Below are 27,053 nucleotides of genomic sequence, written 5' to 3'. Positions count from 1 at the left end.
AAGTTGACCTTTGAGCGAGGAAACTGTATAATTGATAAGATTCTGCAGGTCATTTCTGAAAATGGTCTAAACTAAGTGGAAAGAGGAAACGGCAAACAAACCATTTTTGGTTTTTGTTCAACTGTGTTTATTTCCAAAAGGCACTCACTACATTGAATGTAATGGTTGCACAAGATACTGCAGATACTGCGAACAGCAATTTACTAGCATGTGCAGCCCGAAGTAGAGCTCAAACATGGACATTTCAAAGTCTCAAGAAGCATGTTTGTGGTACAATCAATACCATAGCATGATAACATATTAGCACAATAGCATGCTTTAGGGATCCATGTCTTTAAATAGTTTTGAATGCTTTAAAATTTTTTAAATTGTCATAACTTTTTTCTTATCACAAATATTCAGTCCGTTGCTGCATTCGCTCTAGACTATTGCAAACATGAAAAGAGTAATTAACATTAGCTCAACAACAAGCATTTTGCTGCAGCTGTAAATGTGTGTATGTGTGCGTTTACGAGTTGGTGGGAATGAGGTACCGATACGTGTGTCTGCCTCAGGGAGTTTTCATTAATACAGTCAGCAAGACAACAATCACATCAGACAAAGCGGTATTTGGTTTCAACACAAACACACACACGCAAATATGTCAGACGCTCCCAGGCAATTAGCACAACATTGTTTAGTAGTGTGTCAAAAGTCTAGTCCAGAAACATTCTGGAAAAGAAGAGACAAAAATCATAAACTAAAGACAGAAACTTGTAAAAAGTGCAAAATGGTATTTTCAAGCAAAGGTTTTTTGGCAAAAAAAAAGAGAGTAACATTTCCCTGTCAATCCTAAATGAAACTGCATTCTATACTTTCATAAAAGCTAAAACATAAGTATGACGTATATTTCTTTCATTCACATACAGAATGTCTAGTAGACTTTAATCAAGTCAAGATTTTACCCTGATCATTCACAAATCAACATAACATTGTGAATATGTTATAATGTTGTGTAATCAGCGCCATCGGTCAACTAAATAAAGGTACAGTAAGCGATTTCTGCAAAACTCTTGATATTTGAAATGACCAAAACAAACAGGCCCCTACCCAAAAGGATCACATCTTATCTTGTTAGCTTAGCCCCCATATTCACCAACATGCTATGCAACAGGCACCTCCCCCTTCATGAGTGGACACGCCCCTTACTGGTGACTGGCTACACGATTCAATCCACTTTCAACTGTTTTTCAAAAATCCAACCTGGTCTCATAAAAATACGTACCTCTGCACACTTTTTGTGCGACACTGTTTTACGTACCTTGCTGCACGTTTCGCCGCAGTTTCAAATAGAAATGTCCACTGAGTGGCGCTAAAACACAGGTTCAATATGTGAACCCTGGCATGTTTTTATTACGTAGATATTGGTACTTATTGCTGTTTTTTTATTACGTTACTTCAGATACATATTGCAGTGGTTCAGAATTCAAATATCCGGGGACTGTTGCTAAAAGTTAATGCTCTATCGTGTTGGAAATATGCCCTACACCAAATCCAACCCTAAACCCACCCGATAGTGTTAACAAATGCAAAACTGATATAAAAACGTATTAGCTGATGCAACTGTGCCATTTGAACGTCCTTTTACGCAGATTTTAACTGCTTTGTCAAACCGTAGTTACACAGGATTCGAACTGGTGCTTTTTGTCTCCTAAGTCTGTCTCCGTACTCCGTGAGCTACCGAACAAACTTATCATCTATGAAAACCCATAGATATGAAGCTGGATGTGTGCGATGCTAACGTTCAAAAGCATCAGTTTTCAAATCTCCCAGCATATTAATATTGTTTTGAAGTCATACCCAGACAGCAAGCAGTGTCGGCCCAGATCCGGCCCACATCTGGCCCGCATGGATTTTTACGCTTTATTAATCGCAACTCTGTAAATTTGTGTGAAAGCGTTCATTTATTTTGGAAACTGCAGTGATATGTACTTATTGGTACGTATTTCATGTCACGCTAAAAAGTGTACCCAGGTACGTAAATGCCATGAGACCAGGTAGCAAAAATCGCTTACTTGACAATGGCTTAAAGGGACAGTAAACCCAAAAATGGAAAATGCCTTCAACATGTGTTGTTTTGGACCTTATTGACTTCAATTGGATAGACAAAAACATTTTAAACATTTGTGTTCTGCAGACAAAAGTAAGTTATACAGGTTTGGAGCTACATTTTTGGGTAAACTATCCCTTTAATTGAAATAAACAGATATGTTTAGTCGTTTGTGATTAAACTCTACTAGATATTCTACCTTGGATGACGTCTACCTATAACTTTCTATCTTATGGCTTCTCTTTTGTCCCATTGTCCTAAAATTTCAAACTATGAAAACAGTACAGTGTAGCAACAGCTTTAGATATTTCATGAGAGCACAGCAAATAGTATGTCAGACATACCGTACAATTGAACAATTACAGTAGGACTACAAGCCCTGAGATTTCATAGGTTAATTTCATAAATCTGGATCACATTTTGATGCACTCAACTTGTTATACAGGACAGTAGAGCTCCGTGCATATACGACGTGTCACCAATTTAACATGGTTTCTTCATATTCAAAGAGTTTTATCATCTCTGATCTAGGGGATTCAAGTCTCAAGGTAGGTTTCTTCATTTCGAATGGGAGGGGGATCTTGACAGACATTGTTTTTAAGCAGTTATGCTTCTTGCCAAACGACCTTGAAGTACAGTCTGGCAGAAAGAACATTGAAAGTGAAGCACTTTCAGTCACACTTCAAACAAACTGCCAACGTAGCTTGCTACGGATTTTGTCCAGGATGTTTGGAGAGATTCTTTCCAACTTATACAAGCATTTTTCAGTGGTCTGAAGAAGAGAACCAGTGCTACTGGTGAGATCCAGTGCTACTGTCGCCATATTTCCATTATCAAGTTATCAGGACACAGTGAACAGTTAAACGAACAGCAGAAATTGAGATTCTTACATCTCAGCTCAGGGTAAGGGCTAAAAAAGGCACTTTAGGCGTATGTTATTTTCCTACTCGGTTCCCTCTAAGGCTCCATCTGCAAATGGAACTCTTGGTCTTCAAGTTTTGTCTCGTTTTCTTCCTCTTTGGTCTGTGGCGGTAGAGGCATGAATCCGTTTTGTTTATTGGGGCTCTCCACAAAGAGAGGTAAGTTGGTCAGACTGGTGTTGACCTCTTTCTCAAGCTCCTCGTCCTCGGCCTCTTTCTTCTCCTCATCCATTGTGGGAGTATTACAGGTGAAGGAATCTAAGGCTTTCCGACCGTCGTCTGGGATGTTTTTCCTCAACTCTTTGTTCTTGTTCCGTTTGGCTAGTTTTGTGACTGAACCAAGGCGGTTGAAAATGTTATCTTCAGAGTACGCCTGGCTTGGGTCGCTCCGCCGATGCTCATTCTGCTCAATTCGTAGACGCAGGTTGTTGAGCTTTGTGTCGATGCTCTCCTGGGAGGATGTTTTGTAATTGGTGGTGTCCAGGCTGTTGAAGGCAGCTCGACGTTCAGGGGAGAGCATGTCCAGAGAATGGGCCCGCTGGTCGAAACCTAGCTGCCTGCGCTCCATGCTGCGAATGGTGGCAGCCCTTTGCAGTTTGTCGTGGACTTCCACGCTGAGTCGGCGCCTGGTCTCACGGAGCTCTGCGCGAACGTTGGCCTTCCATTCGGCAGCATGAGCCTTAATTTCACCCACCTTCAACAAGATGACAATGGTAAATAAACCTGTAAGCTTTAAATTGTCCTTCCAAATAATGGTTTGAACTTTTTATGGGTCAATGGCGTTATGAGTCTCTATGATAAAGAAAAGGAAGAACATGTGCCAAATTCTTAAAATGTGTTCTTTGTATTGATGTTGGTTTCATACGTCTTTGAAAAACTGTTGTTTAACAATTATGTAAAACTAATATTTTCTTTAACAGGTGAATGTACACATCTTAATGATTATTTTCAAAAACTATGTATTAAGGTAAAAAGTACATTTTACAAATATTGTGAATAATTATAAATGCTCATAAATGTTTTGATGAGATGCACCACACAACATTTTACAACGCTGCCTTGTGATAAAAAAGGTCAGACACTAATTTTTAATATGTTTTTGTTCTATTTTTTTCAGTTGTTTTTGCATGTTATTTGCATCACATGACTGATTTTCTCAGAATTTTCAGATATTAAAAGAAGTGATTAAAAGAAGATATTATTAAATATTATTGTTACAAAGATAATTTTTTCTTCATTATAATATCAAGAAAGTTGTTTCACCCTGATATTTTTGCTTTAATGCTCCTAAAAATATCAAAATGAATTATAATACAGAAATTAAAAACACGTTCATCATATAAGAGAAATTATTAAAGTTATTATTTGTATAAATGGCATTTTTGATATATATTTTTTAGTAAATTAATCAAATAGTGTCCTGTCATGTCATTGACCATTACATCATATTTGGAAGTATAAAAGTTTAGCTGGAATAATCAAGGTAAATGCAATGCTAACAAAAGTCTCACCTCCATTTTTGTCTTTTTTGAAAGCACCCTGAGCCAGTCTCCAATCATGCTCAGAACTGCAGCAAAGTAAGCCAGTCCAACCAGGATCCAGAACCACACCAGCGGTCTGTACCATTTACGGTACTCTATTCTTCTATTGCCTCCTGGAAGAGATGTATAATTGACACTTTCATTTCAGAGGTGGGAGCATTTGATTGTCTTTTAAATCTACAACCACATGCTTTTTGAGGCATTCATCAAAACCTCCTGCCAAATTCATGCAAGCTATTTCCTGAGAACAGAAATCAGACTAGCTCAGTTTTTCTTGACAATTCATGGTGTCTGCAAGTAGAGAAACTTCAAAAAATACAATAAAATGTTTTTATGTGAACTTTTCAAATACTAAATGGAAACAAATGGAATGTCTATAATGGAATTCAATCAACTGCGTATGGTAAAGTTCTTCCCTCCTGTGATTTGCCTAGCAAACCAAAAGCCACTGAACCTGATCCTTGGCAGGGATCCTCAAGAGACTAAATGTCAAATGATAAAATCATATACGGATGTTTCTTTATCTTCTGGCTCATTTATGTCACAGAGGTCACCTTCCTCATTTTCTAACTCCCCAAATGGCCTGTATAGATTTTGTTTCACACTTGTCTCAGACTTAAATTTGAATCTTAAAATATTAAACTCCTTCAAAAATGTTCAATAAATAAACAAATAGAAAACAAGAAAAAAATAAATAATAATAATAAATAAATAAATAAAATGAAAAAATGAATGTTTATTTCATGAAAATGATTTCTACTTTAAAAGTAGACTATGACTCTCCATCAGTTTTGGTGTCGTTTCCACCACAGAGAACAATTTCCTCTTAACCAGTTTTGTTTAAAATTTAGCTTACTTAGTTGCTAAAGAGTCAATAGCATCACTAAAAGCATGAGATGAAATGTGAGAAAGCTGAACAAAATATTGAAATAGGCTTTAGCATAGCAAACGAATCTGCCATTTTATTCTTTATATATATATACTTTTTTTTTTTTTTTAATCATTTCGATCACTGTCATTTCCATCACAGAATGCATCATTTGAAATGTGCTAGAAATAAAACTGGTGGGAAGTTTCAAGACTTTATGAAACAAAAATGACAGAATTCTACATGTCTAATGTGGATGGTTTGTGGATAAATTAAATAAACTAATAAGACTTAGAGAAGTGCTTTTACGCATTAATTCTAAATTCTAAGATCTAAAACTAAATTATGTCCGTACCTGCTACATAATCTCCGATCCCAACAGTCGTCAGTGTGATGACCACGAAATAAATCGCCTCCAGCCCGGTCCATCCTTCAATGTGCTTGAAGATGATGGCTGGTATGGTGACGAAGAGAATGCAGCCAGCCAAGATGAAGAGCAATGTAGAGGCCACTCGAATCTTGGTCTGGCTTATTTGATTGTGTTTGCGCTGGGGGGGGTGAAATAGACAAAAAGCAATATCAACATGAAAGATCGTACAAGAGCCATTCTTAGTCACGCAAACAACACGACTTCATTGCCAGAAGGGGCTACATGTGGCATGAGAAGACATTTCGTGACTTTGTGAAGGTGGCATGTGTTCATTAGCCCTCTGATGAGCCTAATGATGATCTGAATGAAACTGATTAGCCCTAATGTGTGATCTCAGCCCATACTGCAGATGCCACTGCCTCAGCATGCTGGAGCCTCAGTTCTGTGTTTATTTACAAGGCCTGTACCTCTGCTGTGCAGGGTCTGACTAACCTACCACAAACAAGAGCTGCGATCTTCCTGACTAATGCCTCCCGGGATGTTAGGAAAAGAAGTGACCTCGCATAGTTTAATATGATAAGCCTACCACTTGAAATTATAATTGTCATGGTAAAGTTTTCAACCTGGTCTCATAAAAATACGTACCTCTGCGCACTTTTTGTGCGACACCGTTTTACGTACCTTGCTGCATGTTTCGCCGCAGTTTCAAATACAAATGTCCACTGAGTGGCGCTAAAACACAGGTTCAATATGTGAACCCTGGCACGTTTTTATTACATAGATATTGGTAAGTATTGCTGTTTTTTTATTACGTTGCTTCAGATACGTATTGCGGCGGTTCAGAATTCAAATATCCGGGGACTGTCGCTAAAGGTTAATGCTCTATCGTGTTGGAAATATGCCCTACACCAAATCCAACCCTAAACCTACCCGATAGTGTTAACAAATGCAAAACTGATATAAAAACGTATTAGCTGATGCAACTGTGCCATTTGAACTTCCTTTTATGCAGATTTTAACTGCTTTGTCAAACCATTGTTACACGGGATTCAAACCGGTGCTTCTCATCTCCTAAGTCCGTCTCCGTACTCCGTGAGCTACCGAACAAACTTATCATCTATGAAAACCCATAGATATGAAGCTGGATGTGTGCGATGCTAACGTTCAAAACCATCAGTTTTCAAATCTCCCAGCATATTAATATTGTTTTGAAGTCATAGCATGATATTCTTCAAGTAATTGTGCGAAAATTACGCTTTATTAATCGCAACTCTGTAAATTTGTGTGAAAGTGTTCATTTATTTTGGAAACTGCAGTGATATGTACTTATTGGTACGTATTTCATGTCACGCTAAAAAGTGCACCCAGGTACGTAAATGCCAGGAGACCAGGTAGAAAGTTTTATATTGGAACATTTAGCATTAAAATACATTGTTGGTTTTGTTGTTTGGAATCAAAACAGTAGCGTTTTTCAGGTGCATACATTACCATTCAAAAGTTTTGGGTAGGTACGATTTTTTATAATATTTTAATAATAACAAGACTGTATTTATTTGATCAAAAATACAATAATATTGTGAAATATTATTCCTGATTATATTCAGCTGCCATTACGGCAGTCTTCAGTGTCACATGATCCTTCAGAAATCATTACAAAATGCTTATTTACTGCTCAAGAAACATTTCTGATTTTTATCAGTATTAAACACAGTTGTGCTGCTTAATATTTTTTGTGAAAACCCTGATATGTTAAGGATTAGATGAATACAAACTTTTGATCAATTTAATGCATCCTTGCTGAATAACAGTATGCATTCTATAAAAAACAAAAATCTGATCCCAAGCAACACTGCATGACCTGTGATACTTTATGCAGTGTCCCCTAAACATATTCACCCCAGGTTCATTGGAAATATGTGCTTGTGGTGACGTTTCTGCAACAGCGATATTACTGCACGTTTCGTGGCAGTTTCGAAGTGAAATATCCAGTGAATGGTGCTAAAACACACACTCAATATGTGACTGTGACCGCCTTTTTTATTACATTGGTACACGCATGTATTGCAGCCGTTTTATTGCGTTGCTTCAGGTACATATTGCTGTGGTTCAGACTTCAAATGTCTGGAGAGTGTCGCTAAAAGGCTAATGCTAATGTGTTGGAAAATAACATACACCCTACACCAAACCCAACCCTAAACCTACCTGATAGTGTTAACGAAAGCAAAAGTGATATAAAAACGCATTCAGTGGTGCAACCATACTATTGTAACTTTCTTAAACACTGATTTTTAGATTCTTCACTTCACAAGTGCACCGTTTGCTCGTGAGCTACTGAGCAAACCTATTGCATTAGAAAAATACATATGAAGCTATATGTAACGCTAAAATTCAAAAGTATCAGTTTTCAAATCTCGCAGTATGTTAAAAAGGCATAATATTCTGCAAGTAATTGTGCCAAAATTAGGCTTTCTTAATCGAAACTCTGGCTCTGTAAATCGTACTTTGTGTGAAAAGTAGAGACTAGAGACTGCAGTGATTCCTACTTATAGGTACATTTTTTTGAGATTCGCAGAAATGTAAGTAAAGGCACGTACTACCAATTTATTGACAACAATGTACTAAAAATGGAAAAGTTTTTCCTTTCCTTCATTTTGTACAAGTTTTGTGTACAGACAAAGGCACTGCCAAAATGATCCCCATTCACATGTATCTGCGAAAACTACTAAAAATGCTTTTTTGTAAAACAACACTATGCACATGTGCGTACTATGCATATGCATGGTGTCACCATATTCACATTTTGTTTACACAGAGACTGTAATTGTGTTTGTATTTATTTATTTTAAGTTTGTGTTTTCAGGCCTTCAAATAATCTTTGTCATGTAAATGAGTGGCCAGAATACTTAAAGTGTTTTGTTTTTAGATTAAAATTGTGTCGTGTAAACACCCCTTAAATGCCATAGACATAAATACCTAAACACATAAAGAAGCTAAATACATTTGCCTTAATTTTGAACAGTATCTACTGTCTTATTTAAAATGTAACAAACTGCTAACTGTATTTTTTTAAAGTTTGCTTGTGAAGTCTTTCTTTAAAATAAATACCACAGTTTGTTATCTATCCATAATTTTGATATATATGTAAGCCCTAAGATGCAGTGTATTGCAATGTCTTGTTTTGTTATGATCGCTATTTAGCTTATTTCAAAATACCAAAATATTTGTTTTTGTTGTTGTTTAGGATCATAACATTGTTGTTGACATCTTGGTCCTATTCAGAAGATGATTAATTACTTAAACTCTTAAATAAATATAACATTATAAATATGAAAAAATAAATCAAGATGACAAATCAATGAATAAAGTTTCCATTTACTGCTGGAATTAATTAAAGAGAAAGCATATGATGTAGAGTTTGCGCCATCAAGAATAATGACTGTCTTACTGCAAATTCACAGAACATTACGGGATGTGTCTGTTGTGGTTTTTTTTTTTTTTACCTTGTGGTGAAAAAGAATATCATTCATCCTTGCAAACATTTGAAAACAATGTGTTCTAAAATCAGCTCAAATATCAAACAGGATGGAATCACAGTCTGAAGCTAAAAATATCAGAGTCTGTGCCCATCATACACTGTGTAATTTCTCTGTAAGTCTGTCAACTCAGACTGCACAAAATCTGATTTTCAGCAACTAGCGTAACCTGTCCAGACTGCAAATCGGGGCAAAAATTGGCAGAAGTTGTGTAGAGTATTACAGCCTTTACATGCATACCTTCCCACAGAGCCCATTAATCAGATTGTACATCTATCCATCACGGCCTTGTTTTCAATAATCTTAGTTTTGTGCTCCACAGTTCACTTACCCTGAACATTTTCTCCACTTTAGCAATGCTCTTCACAAAAATAGTCCCTAGTTGATCACCAACACCAGCCAGAAGAAAGCCAAAGAGTGGGATGCCAAAAATTGCATAAAGGATGCAGAAAATCTTCCCACCCTCTGTGCTTGGAGAGATGTTGCCATAACCTTAAAAAGATAAGAAAGTAATGGTGTAAATTAAGATGCAGCTGAAAAGTAAATTTACCACTGTACTGTATATTCAAAGTGACATATGAAAGAATGCCATATAATGGTAAGGGGACTTTACTGGATAATTGCATGGATATTTAGTTGATTAAATGATATTAAATGAAAGAATCATAAACGTCTTCTAATTTTGCTATATATAAATTCAGACACTAATCAGTTAATTCCAATGCAACCCAGTCAGATATACTCTGTAGGTTTAAAGGGAATCGTTGGAAATTACCTACTATGGTCCCCATGGATCAAAATGTGTCTACTGAGAGCATGTTCGAAGGTTGAGCAACTGAAGTGTAAAAACTAATCTTGTTTATGCCTTTGTCCATTGCCCGCTGGACGGCTGAGCCAATGAGAAATGACATTCAGAGTCCTGTCAGCATTTAGATACTAACCTGTATTGCACAACAGTTTCTTTAAGTAATCAATCACAGGCCCTGGCAGGTAACACAGCAGGCAGCTTATGGACTTCAAATGCATTACATCAATCCTCCAATGGAATGTGCCATATAAGTGCAAGTAGTGAATTAATGCCTTGTATTTTCACCACAGAGTGAAAAAATAAAATAAAAAGGCTTTTTTTACCTCAAAATGTTGATGTTTTCTCTTGCAATTTTAAGGTTATATCTCACAATTCTGACTTTTTATCTTACAATTCTGAGAAAAAAAGTCAGAACTTCAAACTTCAAGATATAAACGTGTAATTTAAGTATTTTTGTGTGCAATAAGTCAAAATTGTGAAATAGAAATGTGCAATTCTGAGAAAAAATTTTTTTTGTGTGTTTCTTCCAGGGACTTTGAGTTAATATCTTGAGATAATATATTGTGAGTTAACATTTTAACTTTTTTTTCCAATTACGGCTTTGATTATTCACCCCCCACCCCCATTTATTTCTGTGCTGAGACTATAAAATGTGTCTGAAAATCTATGAATCACTCCATAAGCATCAGTAGTTTTATTTGGATTGACAGTTGAAGCAAGCACATTTTCACACATGGAATATAAATGGGGCTGAAGGAGAAAATGATTGATTGGTGGTGTTGGGGGTCAGGCATATTGACTGAAACTTAAGACTATAAATGTATGACACAAGCAAATTCCTTGTATTTGCCTTGAGCTATGCATATTAATGTGGGGTGGAGAAGTCTAGAAATGTATGTATAATATCCAGGGATGTATATGTGCTACCTATTGTTGTTATTACAGTTCCAGCGAAGAAAAAGGAGCTCCCTAAGTCCCAGTGACTGGAGTTGTATGATGTGTCTCCGATAGGACTGACGCCAGCGTTCACTGCATCTACAGAGTGCTGGGAAGAGATAAGACTGGAGTTAAAGTCATTGTATGAGATGCATGTCTTCCATATGATTAATAGTCGATTCCAGTGACAAATAATTTAATGTGGTAATGAAAATTAAAATTGGTATCAGGCCAAAATAAACAAATAATTTCAAAATCAAAATGGACTAAAACTCTGAAAGCCATACTCACAGTGAATGGAATTTGAAATTAAGTATTTACTTGAAAGGGCTGAACAATTTAAACTAGTCTTTTGTGTAGTCTTTTCTGCAAAGAGATATTACTTTGCTTCTTGCACATTGTGACGCAAAAGACGTGTTCAGTTTTATCTCAAACAAATGAATCTGGCAACATTTTATTAAGTTTATGATGTTGTACATATTGCATCATCAGTTAGAAATATGTGACCTGAATCAGGTGTGTTTGATTTAGGAGACATGCAAAATGTGCAGTGTTGCAGGGGTCCAGGAATGTGGTTACAAATCACTTCTCTAATAATGTACCACCTATACTAAACTCCACAGTAAACCTAACTAATAGTGTTAACAAAAGAAAACATGAAATAAAAACACATTTTTTGAAGTAACCATGCCATTTTGAGTTTGCTGCTACAAGCTCTTTTATCGTGGCTTGTGTTTAACTGAACACAAGCTCTCCACAGCCCAAGTGCAATGCTGTACCAGGTGCGCTACCGAGCAAGCTTACCATGCCAGAATAGCCATACATATGGAGCTGGTACAAAATATATTACTTTCTAAATCATGCACTATGGTAAAAGTGTTTTTAGGTGATAACAATGTTGTTCAAAGTCTGGTTTTGTGTGTGTGTGTGTGTAGTTTACTGCAGTGCTCATTTCAGCTGGAAATTGTATGTATATGCACCATTTTGGAGTTTTTCAAAAACGTACATAGAGCCTTTTCCAATGAGCCTATGTATCAAGCAGTACATGAAACTGCTTTTTGAAGCATGATGACTCATGATGCCTCACACATTCTAGTCATTCCAAATAGAACAAACAATAAATAGATCCTCTTTTGTTAAGCAAACTGTAGTTTTTGACATACAGTTTGTCATGGTCAAGGCATCCTACTGAGGTGATGATCCAAATAAGCTGTCTAGCTTTAATGAGCCTTCGATGATCAGATGTATCATTAATAGAGAGGAACAGAGAGGGCGGATCAGAAACAGGTCACTCAGCCCAACAGGACGCCTCGAGAGCAGATGGAAGTACTATACTGAGATCGACAGGAAGCGGCTCAGGTGTGAGAAACGAGTGTGTGGGCAGCTGAAGGGCAGGTACACAAGGGCAGATTCAGAGTCTGTCGGTCTAGACTGGATGCATAATACTAAGTTTGAGCCAAGTGTAGCCATGGAAGCAAAACCTCATGCAAGAGAAAAGAATGCAAACTTATTAAATTTGCAAGACAACAACTCTAATCAAGAAAAAAATAAATTATGGAATTTATGAATAGCAGATATCTTAATATCTTATGAATAGCAGATTTCTTATTACAATCTTTGAATTTTTGAGTGTAATGAAACTGAAATAGTCACATTTACATTCTCTGTGTCTGAACAATCAATCAGCTTGAGATTCTTTCTCAATCCAATAATGGAAACTGTTGTCCCTTGGGTGGATGCTCTTTGAAGAGCTCAATTCTCTCGTATAATGTGATGTCCTCGACCATTTAGCGCAAATGGTTTTACCTCAACACAGTCTGCTAGAAAGCACAAATTTGCATTCCATATATCTGCAGCTCATCTTCAATTTCTTTTCTGAACTGATCTGAATAGCATTTTACTATCTGCTTGCCTGGGTGACTTGTATATGCGTCTGTGTCCCCTACTGGGAGATGTTATATCTCTTTTAAGGCGGTGAGAAGATGATTTCGAAGAAATATAAATGCGTCTTCACAGCAGACAGCAGGTGCTCAGATGACAGTGTCTGAAAGCTTTCAATCCCATCATGGGAACTGTCACTGTGACAGAGGTAAACCATATAGAAGCTGTATATACTGAGTGTCATGAGGGATGTACTTTCCAAGCTATAAGATTCTGCCTCAAACACAAAGAGATTGATCAGGAAACCCAATCTCCACTAATCACCACTGCACTGTGTTATGATTCTAAATTAAATTCATGAAAAACCACATACTAGCCGGGTTTCCATCACCCTATTTTAATGCGCATTTTGAAGTATCGCATGAGAAACAAGTGATGGAAACGGCAGATTTCTAATAAAAATTTCTTAATTCGCAAAAAAGTTTTTACGCTCGCTTGAGGTGGTTTTTGACTTGTGCGAAAAATGCTTAATGCAAATAATGGGAGATGGAAATGCATTTTGCGAATAAATTCCTCCAAGCGCATCAAAAAAGTCATGTGACTTTGCGCTATGAGACGAGATAACTTGACTAGCAGCGGATTGATCTCATTCACAGCATCTGAAATGTTGTTATAGTCGTTCTGAAATGCCTGAGCAAAGTCTGTCATCAAAGTATTTCTGTATAATTGTCTTACACGACTGTGTTCCCAAACAGCAGCATTCACCTCCAAAAGCAATGACATCATTTATTGTGTTTCGTCTGCTCGCTCTGAGGTGCAATTCATTTTTCATATATGAAAATTATTATATTCAGTAGCTTTTCCTAGTTTTCTATAGGCTATTTAGTGCCAGTTTACCAGGAAGTGACGATTTTGTTTTCTTTGACTCGTTAGATGGAAACGGTGCTCGTTCGCAAATGTTTTCATAAGTTAAATTCACAACTTTGGATGGAAACCCGGCTACTGTAGCTGCTCAGCTGATGTATGCTAACTTGTCATATACTATAGCACCATTATATATATATATATATATATATATATATATATTTATTTGTATTTTATAATTTTTGTGGTAAAATATGACTTGGACTCCTCATCTTGACATTAACAAATGGTATATATATATCCAAAACTTACTACAAAATATATTATTGTTCATTAAAAATATATTATGGTAGCAATAGGATGTATTGTTTTTAATTTCAAATAAATTATTTAATTAAATCATTCCAGAACCCTATAGTAATAATTTATTGTTTAAATAACAGTAAAATGGCAAATTTAATAAAATATTTTCTTCCATTTCCTGGCAGGTAGAGTGATGTAACTGGAGGTGAAGAATCTGAGCAAATGCCAAAGCAATTCTTAGAGCTGTAGACAGTACACTAATGCTTGAACATTTCCTGGCAATTTTAGCTGAAAACACCTTTTGATAGTCAATGTGCAAGCATTAGTGTACATGCTCTGTCTGGTCTACAGCTCAAAGAAGTGCTTTGGCATTTCTTCAAATTCTTCACCTCCAGTTACATCACTGCCAGACTGCAGTACATATGCACAGCTCACAGCCTGAGCAGAGCAAAAGCAACAGCTTACATGCAGCTAAGCCACACGCCACTAGGCTGAATCATCAACGCTTTGCAGTATTTCTAATCAGCAAAACCACAAGTTACGTTTCCCGCTGCATATCTGTTTTCCATTTTCTTTATTCCGCAACTCCCAGCTCAAACAACATTCAACAGCAGAAGCTGAAAGGAAGCAGCTGTCATATCCACCTCTCTCAGGCTCTACTGGAGTCGGTGAGACTGAGCTATTTTGAAATGGTGCTTTGTTACAAAGCTCTCAAATGCTGCTGGTTCTAGATTAAATTAGGGTTTCAGGTTATTGATTCAATTATGGTTTTTAACCTCTCCGCCTCAGTCATTCCAGGGAGCACTGCGATGGGCGAGCTTCACGTTTTCCCCTGCCCATACTCCTGATGGAGCCCCATTAGCGCAAAAGGAATCAAGATTCCCCAGCAGATGCTTTTAAGACTTGATTGTTCTTTATCTGCGGAGCTGGATGATTATCACCACTCATCTATCAAAGAAGCTTCTGGTTCTTTAACTTGGCTTCATCTCTCAAGGACATCTTGAGCAAACAAAAATCGCAGTAACAAACACCAGAACTGCACAACAATATTGACTGCTCAACACAATTACTTTAAGAATGTGTACTTCAACAAATGGTCTTCCACTGTTGGTGTAGTGACCCATTGAGTGAATAATGAAACTGGCAGAATAGTCAGACATTGACAGAGCATTGCAGCTGCTTGAGCCATATGAACGATTTTCTGGAAGCTGAGAATCTGTCAGTGTCTAATTTGATCTGCATTGTATAAAAAATATCAGAACTTGTTAATGGATTCCAGTAAATCAGATAATGTGATTGTGAACATTTTTTTTTTTTTTTTTTTTTCGTGTAAACCTTATGCTAACTTGCTAAGATGAGCAAGTTTGCATATGTAAATTTACCAGGAAGACTACAAGAAAAATTTTCAATTTTAAGTCAAATTTGCAACATAAACTTGTTGGAAAAACATATCCTGCTATTTTTATTAATTTTGTTTTTTAATTCCAAAAATGTGCCTATACATACAATTCATGGCAGCTTCCAGCTGAAATAAACATTTGCGGCAGTTTTATTTTTTTATTCCCTTTCACAGAAATTGTGATTATGAAAAAAAAAACACTTATCTATAAACTAATTCATTTTCACATTTGCATTATAATCAGCTCCGTATGGCTTTTCTGACGTAGTAAACTTGCTTGATAGCCCACCTGGTACAGCATTACACTTGCGATTATGAGTCCCGTGAAACACGATTTGTGATAAAAGAGCTTAAAGACTTGTAGAAGCAAAGCTAAAATGGCATGGTTACTTCAGCAAATGCCTTTTTATATCATGTTTGCTTTTGCAGGGTTTAGTGTAGGTGACAGGTTCTTTTCAAATGCAATAGAGTGTAAACCTTTTAGCGCAATCACCGGACATTTCATTTCTGAACTGCCAAGATACATACAACAACCAATGTCGCTAAATGGACATTTCACAGCACAGCTATTTTAACAATACACTTTATGATTGATTGAATTCTAAGCATATAATCATTTTTTCTCTCACCTCATGTGTCATCTTTCTCAACATTATTGCATATTCCACAAAAGATGCATGCTATGCTTTAGATTTTACTTGGAAGAATGTATCCTTTAGAAAAGCATTTGCTTAGTGAGCAAGCCTTACAATGCTGCCTAAGTAGGCAGCTCACTTACTATTGGAACAGAACCAGAGTCAATTTCTGGAAGGTCTCTGCACTTGGGCGCCACTTTCCCTGTTTTATGAGGAGCTGTGAGCACTGGTCCCTGAAAACCCCAGAACTAGTGAAAAAGAGGATGATGCAGTGCAAGACAAATAAACTGCATCTGTCAAGCTTGAGCAGAACCTGACCCTTGTAAACCAGGTTATAAACAGATCATATGGACAAGAATTTCTCCACCTTTCTTAAAATAAAAACTGATATAAACATGGGTCTGCATGGAGTGTATGAGAAAGTAAACATGAAATTTATACAAAGAAATTGGAAATTTACAGAGAAACATGACTTGTATTAAAAATAATAATAATAATAAAAATAATATATATATATATATATATATATATATATATATATATATATATATATATATATATATATATATATATATATATACACTTTATACTTGTATACTGCTTTAAAAGAATACATGATAGTTTTCTAAAGATGATAAATGGAGAATGATGCTCTTTGCAGCCAACAGAGTGTAATTATAGAATCTACCAGCAGGGGCAAATGGATTTATGCTAATCAGCAAAACCTTGAACCCTTGACGTGAGAGGGGGAAACTCAATTGTAAGTCTATAGTAAATTAACTCTGCAGGAATGAAAAGTAATTTTTGTCACAGCGCTAGACATCACATAACAGACCTGACAAAAATATATTAGTCAGGTTTCAGAGATTGAAAGGTTGCAGGTTTTGCAGTGTTTCCTCCATAAATCTCTGCCATTTTATTGCTGATGAGAACATTTCTGAAAAGTCGTTTTAAAGTATCCTCTGTAAATGGGAACTATTAAAGACCAGAATGGAGTTTGCACATCGCTTCAACACTGCAAAACAGATTGATTACTGCCATCATGGCCACTATCCATCAAATACTTCAACTCTACACCAAACGGCTTGCTGCCATAAGTCTGCTATGACAGTCTGCTCCGATATCTTTACATTTATTTTCGTCACTTTTAGAGCTCCATTTAGAATTGTCCAACCGCTGTGCCCTGGTCTATTGCATGAGTGAAGCTCACATGTCAGACAGATCGATGAAGCTATATTGTTACACTAGATCTGAGAACCCACAAGGGACACTAGCCGAGCTCTACTACAGACGAGCAACAGTTTTACCTTGATGAGCTCTTCCAGCTCATCTCGTGTCACGCAGGTATGTTTCTCCAGGAAGGCGGCTTTCTTCAAAGTGATGGTGTCTTTTTGGTTGCTCTCAAAGGGTTGCTCCAGGGCTCTGAACACCAGACCGCCGGTGACCAGGTACGCTACCACCACCACAAACACGGCAAGGACAGTCTTCCATTTCATGACCGTGAGGAGGGCTGAGCCGTCCCCCACCACTTCCATGCTGGCCACCATACTAGCGGGCCGGGAGACAGAAAGGCGAGGTAAAGTGCAACCCATGGGGTTCTGCATGGTGGCCACACTGGCCTGCACCAAGCTGGATTGCAACATCCCTGATTGGACCTTCTTCGGCGGCACCAGGTTGGTCTGCACTGGCACTGTTGAAAAAAGAGACAATATATGTTTATACCATATATTTGATCATTTACAACACTGGATTTGCTTGTACAACTAGTAAAAATCAAAACAAAAATGATTGTAAAATCTGAAATTATGTGAAAAAAATATTGATTTTAATGTAGTCTATGTCTTTTTATTTTACCTTGCGTAGTTTCGGTCATAGTTTTCGAGGATGAGAGCATGACACGCAACCTCTTCATGATGGAATCTTATTTGCTTGGCTTCTAGCAACTGACAGATGAATTTGCGACAATACCGTAAAGTTTGGACCCACAGCCCTGACGTCAAAAAGATGTGCATTTTCTCCTCTTTTAAGAGCTGATAAACATGAGACTTGCCACACTAAATACACTGTTATAATAATTTGCATTTTATTATTTTGAATTGTATTTTTCCCTGCTGTCCACTATCCAATCAAAACAGACCAGCGATGCATTTTTGTGTTGCAAACCACTGATATATTTTGGCATTTATCCACTGCAAAAAGCTTATTTAAAGCAACAAAATAATTTACTTTTTAAGTTTAGTGTTCGCTCCTGTGTTCATTTTACTTTCTTTTTAAACATGACAATTTAAAATGAATGTAAACACTCCAGGTGGCAAAGGGTGGTGTTTCACATGTAATGGTCCCAAAGCCTCTGATCATTGCTGCATATCCACACATACACACATGTGCTTCCTGAAAACCCATTACAGTAGAAAGCAGCAGTATCAGGGTGGAGCAATGATAAGCTACACTGTTTCAGACCGCATAACACATAAAAGCATAAGAGCATTACTAACCAATATGCATATTTGACAAAAATCATCTTGTGTAGGTGGTACTGAAAATAAATTACAATGACCCTATAATCAATAAACCAAAGAATGCATTAATCACAGAAAGCACATAAAGACTGAGCCCCAAATAATTTCCCCTCAACTTTCTTGTAGTCAGGCAATCCCTTCGCCTGCAATATGATGTAGTATTGCACAGCTATTTATGTGGACACTATCCCTGCAGCATGACCGCAATAATTTACTGTGACAATTCGATCGGTTGTTTACAAGCCATCTTCACCCTACCTTCAGTTTTTTTATTTTTATTTATGTATTTATTTTTCACTGAAAATTCAGAGCAAATAATTAGGTGCAAGTTAAGATTTTTAATTTGACATTAATTTGAATTTACATTAAAATATAGTTCGACAATAGTGACAACTGTAGTCGCTTTGTATAAAGGAGCTGGTCAAAGTTATCAAAAAAAATAAAAAAAAAAAAAATAAATAAATAAATAAAAATCTCAATTTTCTGGATGGTCAAAAAAGTATATGTTTATTATCTCGAAATACATTATCTGCAAAGCGTTTAAATATATAAACGCCAGTATCGTGAATTTCTGTGATTTGCCTGTACATAGTAAGATTAGGTAATGCGCGTGTCTCCCACGTTTCATTATGCATCTCTCGTGTCTCTGCATAGTACTCGCAGACTTGTAGGTGCGTTATGATGCACCTCTGTTGAAGATTTCTAGAAAATATAGCCTTTAATTGCTTATATGGACGTCTTTATGACTTCTTCCTCTCCCACCCTGCTAAACTATTGCGGAAAACATCAACCATACAGGTCTCTCGGTCATGTCGTGATTATGATTTGTGAGGAACACCTCTTAAGCATCAAGGGATGTTGTGATTGAAACGCGTGGTTGTGAATCTTAATGAAGGTGTCCACTGAAAAACTGAGACGGACAGAATGAGATCCTTTATTAGAATTAACAGAGATGTTAAACCTTTAGTATTGCACCACTAACTGATCACAGTCAACTACCTCACCCATTGGTTCCCCATAATCATTTTGCGCATCTTGGTTAAAGTGCTTTTTATTGGATTAGTTGGGTTTTTAAATCACTCTACATGACAGCTGGCTGCCAGAGCGCATGTATGCTTCATTATGCTCATAATAACTTCTGTCAAAGATGCAGAATGAGCAATAACGCATGTATGCCACTGGAAATGCATTTTGGAAGCGAAATGTACCTACCTGGTGGAGGGTTCCAGTTCCCTGGTTTCCTTGGGTTTTCCGTTGGAAATTTCATTTTGGGTTGCAGTTAATTCATGAAATGGTCGAAAAGCGATAAAGTAATCAGGAGATACGGCGTGACTGTTGAATCATGCAGCGAATTTCCTTGAAGACATTGTTTTTAAACGAGACAGGGAGGTAAACGGGCGCAAGCATGAGATCATCTTCATCTTCAGGCGTGGAGCGATAGATGTGCAGCTAAACTGGCATGGAATTTGCTTCTGTCTCTTCATGGCACTTAAGAGTTCCAGATCACTCCGCCTTTTGCCAGTTGCACCATTTTCCACGCGTCAGAGACCCTTTGTGTGTGAAGTAAACAGTGAAGGTGCAGCAGAAGTCCTCGCGCTGTTGGGGGCATCGTCCGAGCGCTTCGCGAATGGACCATCCAGAAGGCTTTTCTCAACAGCCGCAGTATATGGCAAGCGGGTTTAACATTTATCCCACAAGATTAACTTGTTGTTGTTGTTTTTTTTTTTTTTTGTTCTTAGTGCTTATTTTTAAAGCAGTGGCTATTTTCACTAAGTGTAAATAGCGATAGATGGATTGTCTGCTGTTTATACTACTTAATGCAAATAGAGGCAATATGCAATAATAATGTATGGAGTGTAAATTATAGTTTTAATTCAAATTATTAAATCGATGTCACCTTATTGGGACAATAAAGCCCTCTCTATACCAACCCTAAAACTACTTGATACTTTAGTTTCAACTTCTTGATTAGTTACTTCATTTTTATTTTTATTCATTTATTTATTTATTTATTTAAATAAATGCCTTTTCGATGTGATATGAGATTTGAAAAGGGGGAAAACAAGTTTGGCAAAGAGCAGATTTGAACTAGGATCGATCGCGTTAAAAACACTGTGGTACAGGCTTTACCATCTACACAACTGAAGCTGATATTTGATAGTCATTGACTAGCCCTATCACATGTTGGTGTAAATAGCCTCCAACAAGGCAGGCTATTTGCACTTAGTGTAAATAGAAACTCGGAATGTTTAATTACTAACAAGTAATCTTCATGGAAGCCACTAAATAAAACTTTAAAAGGTAAATGTGATTTTTTATTTATTTTTTTTATTTTTTTATCTCACAATTCTGCCTTTGTCTCAGAATTGCTAGTTTACATCTGCCTATTCTGATTTTTATTTATTTATTTTTCAGAACTGCGTGATTGATATAAATTGCCAATTGCGAGTTTCAAAGACAGAATTGTGGGATATAAAATCACAATAGTAACAAGTTTTTTTTTTTTCAGAATTGGGAAATATAAACTCAGTTGTGAGTTATGAAGTCAGAATTCTGGAATTTAAACTCACAATATTGACTTTTTATTTTGCTATTCTGAGGAAAGAAAGTCAGAATTGTGAGTTTATATAAAGTCACAATTACCTTATTTATTTTCCATTCAGTGCCGTAAACACGCTTCCATACTCATGGGACCATTTCAGAAATATATATATATATATATATATATATATATTTTTTTTTTTTATTGGATGTATAGGCTACTACCATTTCACAGTATCTCATGTGAATGTTCTGCATTTCATTGTAACCACAGTCTTCATCTGACACAAACTATTGAACATGGTACTACCAATGGAAACATTGAACAGCCTGAAGTATGTATTTCATAGCTGAAAAGAATTCAGTAAGTATTAACTAATATCAGTCACTATTGGATTAAGTAGTTACTATAGCAAAATTGGCAGTTATACTAGTTATTTTCAGATTATAAAGGTATAAGAGTGTTGACTTACTTAACGCTGACTTAGTAATTAAAAACAAGTTCTAGTAACACCAAAATAGATGTTAGTTAGTTTAAAGGAATAAATGTTAAGTTGGCTTGCCACAGCAGTATGGATACACCACACATAAGGCTCCAGCTATAAGCCAGGCGCCCCTCTTACCTCACCCGGTTATACTGCACTGTTGCGCCAAGTGCTGGTGTGTAGTCAGAGAATACTCATTCTGTGTGCCATGTGAAGTTCAACCAGTGTCATTTATACAGCCTGCTAGCTAAACGGTCAAGCTTCTTTTCTGTGCAGGTAGAAATGCCGCTGTTTCCATGACACCATAAGATTTATCCTAGAAATGTAACAAAATATTAGATGCCGAGAGAAGAAAGCTTCTGCGGTAAAGCACTGGCTCCATCTGTTCAATCAGCATTACAGCTCTTATGAAAGATACATGCAAATATGAAATCATCATCAATATACGATCAATATGGGATCTCTTTCAAACAGTGGCGCTTTCAAATATTACAGTATTGTGAATTGTTTAAAATTTTAAATGCTTGTTTAGTATTTTAATACATTTTAAAATGTAATTTATCCTTGTCAAAATGATTTTTTCAGCATCATTACTTCAGTCTTATGGGTCACATGATCCTTCAGAAATTATTCTAATATGCAGATTTGCTACTCAAGAATAGATTTTTTATTATTATTATCACAGTTAAAAATGGTTGTGGTATCTTATAAATCCTAATCATATACTTTTAACAGATCAACATTAAAACTTTCTGGAAAACACAATATGCAAATGAAACAAGAGAACAGCCAAATTCCAGCAGAACTCCTATAGTGCCTTAATTGGGCCAAAGTAGGTGCTACACTGACTGACATTCATGGTGGAAGTAAGAAAATGTAACTAATTTGTTGGGAATTTATTGCCCTTTTTGGATTCCAAGTTTTTTGTAGGAAATCTTCCAATTACAGAAAACCCTCTCATTCTAATAGCACTGGCCGTAAATATTTTGCTTAAATTGCATTAGGACCAAAACAACCATTGTGTAAAAAGACAGGAGAATAGGTGCGATGGGGCAGGGTCATCTATCATCCTTGGTACCTCTTGGCATCATTCCTGACGCTGTACATACTTTTGCTACAATCTTAAAAATAAAGGTTCTTTATTGGCGTCCATGGTTCCATAAAGAACCTTTGACATCAATGGAACTGAGACATGTTCAAATTGGGACTGTCATGACAACAAACTAGGCTAGAGATATTTGATGAATGTTACTGCTCAGTGGTTTGCTAGATTACAGTATATGGTTTTATAGACCACAGTAAAAGCATTTTCGAACTAAAATCTCTGCTCCTCTGTAACTCACTATGAGCTGTTCCCAGGCGTCTCATGGGAAAACTTCTGGTAATTCCTCAAAATGGCTATCATAAAAATGCATTGGATTCTAAGAATGTGAGGCTATAAAGCAACTTCCTGATGTTGTTTAAGTGAAGCGATTTCATTCCTGTCTATCAATAGGGTGTGATGGGGAATAAATTGTGGCCTGGGCCAATGAGGCCAGTGCCCTGGGGTCTTCTGACTGCCAGGGGCTTCGAACTAAAGGGCCTGCAGTGGCCTGAAACATGGAAAAGGGGAACTGCAAATGTAAACTTGATGTAAAACAAAAATAAATAAAAATGCATATAAACAAAACTATTTCTAACCATACACTCTTAAAAATAAAGGTGCTGAATTAAAAGGTTCTTCACAGCGATGCCATAGAAGAATCATTTTTGTTTCCACAAAGAACCATTCAGTCAAAGGTTCTTTAGAGAATCATCTCTTTCTTACCTTTTTATAATCTGAAGAACCTTCTTTCGCCACAAAGAACCTTTTGTGAAACAGAAATGTTCTTCAGATGTTAAAGGTTCTTTATGGAACCATTTAGACAAAAAGGCATTATATTATATGGCATCGTGAAGCACCTTTATTTTTAAGAGTGTATACAAATTTTAAACATTAAGAAATTGTGAATCTGAATCTGAATCATCAGCAATCTTGTGCGGTCAATGATAATAATAAAAAAATAAAAAAATCCATTGTGCACACGTGGTCAGAATTGTTGGTACCCTGGGTAAATATGATCAAAGAAGGCTGTGAAAATAAATGTGCATTGTTAATCCTTTTGATCTTTCATTTTTTAAAAATCACAAAAATCTAAGCTTTCGTTGGAGAATAAGAATTTAAAATGGGGGGAAATATCATTATGAATTTTTTTTTTTTTTTTTCTCAAACACATGTTGGACACAATTACTGGTACCCCTAGAAATTCTTATGAGTAAAATATATCTGAAGTATATTCCCATTCATATTCACAATTTTGAGCACATCAGCGTGATTATGAACATGAAATTATCCAGCCATGGCTTCCTGTTTCACAGAAATATAATTAGGAGGGAAAACAAAGCCCAGATTCCCTTAATCATCCATCACAATGAGAAAAACCAAAGAGTATATTTCTGATGTGCAGCAAAAGATAATTGAGTTTCACAAATTTGAGAAGTGGCTTTAAGAAAAGAGCTAGAGCAGTGAAAATTCCCATTTCCACCATCAGGGCAATAATTAAGAATTTCCAAATCAACATAAAATGTTATGAATCTGCCTGGAAGAGGAACGTGTGTCTATATCGCCCTAATGCACGGTGAGAAGGAGAGATCGAGACAGAGACGCACTTCCTCCTTCATTGTCATAAATACATATCAATAAGAAACGTCTACTTCAACAAACTCACCAACTTAATAAAGAACTTTACAACCATTAGTGAAACAGAACAAATAAAGATAGTACTAGGAGAGGGACAGACAGCAGCACTGGCTGCGAGAAACGTGTGGACGTGCCACAGCCTGAGAGACAGCAGGTGAATGTGTGTAATATGTGTATTACATCTGACCTGTTTCCCTACTGTCTACCACAGTGACCCTCAGCCTGTGTGTGTTTATGTGTTAAACACTGTGGTATGAAATGTTCACATAATAAGTTCTTATTTGTTACACTGTTTATTTAAGTTTATATTGTTATAAGGTTTTTATTCTATTATTTTGATCTTTTCATTGGTATTATATTTCTCCACATATATTTCAAGCTTTGGCAATATTGTATTTTTTACAGTCATGCCAATAAAGCAATATTGAATTGAATTGAATTGAATTGAGTGGCTAAAGACTCTTCAATTAAGGCTTTCACCAAAAAACAATCTCCAGCAATATTCAGTTGTCAGACACGACTGGAACTTCAAATGGGACTGGCTTCTATGGTCAGATATATCTAAAAATTTAGCTTTTTAGCAGAAAACACTCAAGATGGGTTTGGTAAACACAGGGATAAAAAGTACCCCATGTGTACTGCTGTATTTTTGATGTTGTGGGCCTATATTTCTGCTGGAGGTCCTGGACATCTTGTTTAGACACATGTCATCATGGATTCTATCAAATATCAACAGATAAAAAAAAAAATCAATAAGTGACTGACTCTGTTAGAAATCTTATAATGGGCCATGTTTGGATCTTCCAATCGTACAATAATCCAAACACAAACCTCAAAAACAACACAAAAATGGGTCACTGATCACAAAACCAAGCTTCTGCTGGCCATTCCAGTCCTCTGACCTGAACCCTGTAGAAAATGAGTGGTGAACTGAAGAGAGAAGCACCAACATGGAGCTGTGAATCTAAAGGGTCTGGCGTGATTCTGGATGAAGGAATGGTCTCTGATCTCTTGTCAGGTGTTCTCTAACCTCATTAGGCATTATAGGAGAAAACTCCTAATACTATTTTGGCAAATGGAGGTTTCAAAAAGTATTGAATAAGAGGGTGCCGTTAATTGTGCCCAATGTGTATTAGAGCAAAACATTTATTTCCTAATGATATTTCCCCCATTTTAAATTCTTATTATCCAATGAAAGGTTAGATTTTTAAAATAATAGATCAATAGGATTAACAATGCAGTTTTATTTCCACAGCCTTCTTTGGTCATATTTACCAAGGGTATCAACAATTCTGACCACGTGGTTAATATATTCAATACTTTTAGGCCTTATTATGAGTTCCCCTAAAAATAGGTAAGAATGAACCTGGTATCCTTTATGATTACTATTCTTTCTGACACCAAACCACTTGAACACCACAAACTTGTAATTACAACTTCAGAAGTGGAAGTTCAAATACTAGCTTGTGAAGGCAGTATCAACCCCCATCAGGTTGCTGTGGGAAGAAGTGTAAGGCCAGGAGGGGGCGCCCATCATGCTTTCTGTATTTCTGTATGGAGGCACTACACTGTAAAAATGAAATTTTTCATATATTAAACTGAGGTCCTGATTCGGAAATACCGAAAGGCACGGATAATGGCTTCAAAACGAATAACGGATTTATCCGAATAACAGAAAAAATATTCGGTAGACACGAACACATGTTTGCTGGAACAGTACTACATTAGTGAGGATTTGTGCAATAATAATGGCTAGTACTGCTTTGATAGCGCTTGACACAGTTTTGTACAGATAATATCATGGTGATCATTGCGTTTGTCTAACGAATGTGGTCTCCTCAGCAATAAACTATCACTGGAAACTGGATTTAACTAAGTAACTAAGTGCCGGCGAAGCAGTATTGCCATATTGCTACAAAAAACAAACACAACCAATCTCCTGAAAAATGCACCAAAATAAGTTTAAATCTTGTATTTTTCAAATAGGATACAGCATCTCTAACCTCAACCTTCATCTTCCCACTTTATTAATGCCCTAATTACTTTATTAACGCTGTTACATTAAGTATTAAAACAAGTCCAGCGACGCTTATAATAACTCTGGCAGCATGGCGGAGCGGAGGCTGCATTTGCGCCAAGCTCCTTCACTCCTGCGTTTCGCAGCTGCTGCGAGTGCCACATGAATTTATTCAGCTACATGATTTTAAATAATTTTTCATATGTTTTCAAATTTTATTTTTAAACATGAAACATTTACGGAGGTCTGGACCTCATAGCTGGCTATGGGCCTGGTTGTGTAAAGTGAATGAGTGTAAACTATAGCCTATTTCAGTTGTTCTCAAACCTCTCCATGAAGTACCCCCAGCACTGCACATTTTGTATGTCTCCCTATATCTGACACACCCACTTCAGGTCTTGCGGTCTCCACTAATGAGCTGATGAGCTGAATCAGGTGTGATAGATGAGGGAGACATACAAAATATGCAGGGTTGGGGGTGCTCCAGGACAGGTTTGAGAACCGACATATGAATGAAATGAGCGCAAATCAATAGCTGCGTTGGGGTCTATGCGCGTCTCTCAGAAAGCAGAGCTTTGTCTGGAGTTATATCAACTCGACAAAAATATCCTAAAAACGGTACTAA

At 36.7% G+C, this 27,053-nt stretch overlaps 1 protein-coding gene across 2 annotated transcripts; it reads right to left on the bottom strand.

The window, feature by feature from the left end:
• Window positions 1-103: 103 nt before the first annotated feature.
• On the bottom strand, window positions 104-26,767 carry kcnk10a (potassium channel, subfamily K, member 10a). Of its 2 annotated transcripts, none has more exons than XM_058754840.1 (7): window positions 26,756-26,767; window positions 17,455-17,837; window positions 11,057-11,174; window positions 9,653-9,813; window positions 5,774-5,966; window positions 4,521-4,663; window positions 104-3,703 (listed from the first exon to the last, which is right to left on the bottom strand). In XM_058754840.1, the coding sequence occupies exons 2-7, from the start codon at window positions 17,788-17,790 to the stop codon at window positions 3,047-3,049; spliced, it is 1,608 nt and encodes a 535-aa protein (XP_058610823.1). In that variant the 5' UTR covers window positions 17,791-17,837; window positions 26,756-26,767; the 3' UTR covers window positions 104-3,046. The 2 variants fall into 2 exon arrangements, with proteins under 2 accessions (XP_058610823.1, XP_058610822.1); XM_058754839.1 differs by lacking the exon at window positions 26,756-26,767 and adding an exon at window positions 19,879-20,331.
• Between the last annotated feature and the right edge of the window lie 286 nt (window positions 26,768-27,053).

The sequence above is a fragment of the Onychostoma macrolepis genome, chromosome 20 (genome assembly GCF_012432095.1).
Source record: "Onychostoma macrolepis isolate SWU-2019 chromosome 20, ASM1243209v1, whole genome shotgun sequence".
NCBI lineage: Eukaryota > Metazoa > Chordata > Actinopteri > Cypriniformes > Cyprinidae > Onychostoma > Onychostoma macrolepis.
The sequence above is the reverse complement of the archived record's forward strand: the minus strand, read 5'-3'. Positions and strand labels throughout refer to the sequence as shown.

Bases quoted from the DNA above. Each gene is read 5' to 3' on its own strand.
- kcnk10a (XM_058754839.1), bottom strand. From the start codon at position 19,933: ATGAAATTTCCAACGGAAAACCCAAGGAAACCAGGGAACTGGAACCCT. The intron at 9,814-11,056 runs GTAGCACATATA...TATCTTTTTAAG, and splicing joins AACTGTAATAACAACAATAG to GTTATGGCAACATCTCTCCA. The intron at 3,704-4,520 runs GTGAGACTTTTG...ATCTTGTTGAAG, and splicing joins CAAAAAAGACAAAAATGGAG to GTGGGTGAAATTAAGGCTCA.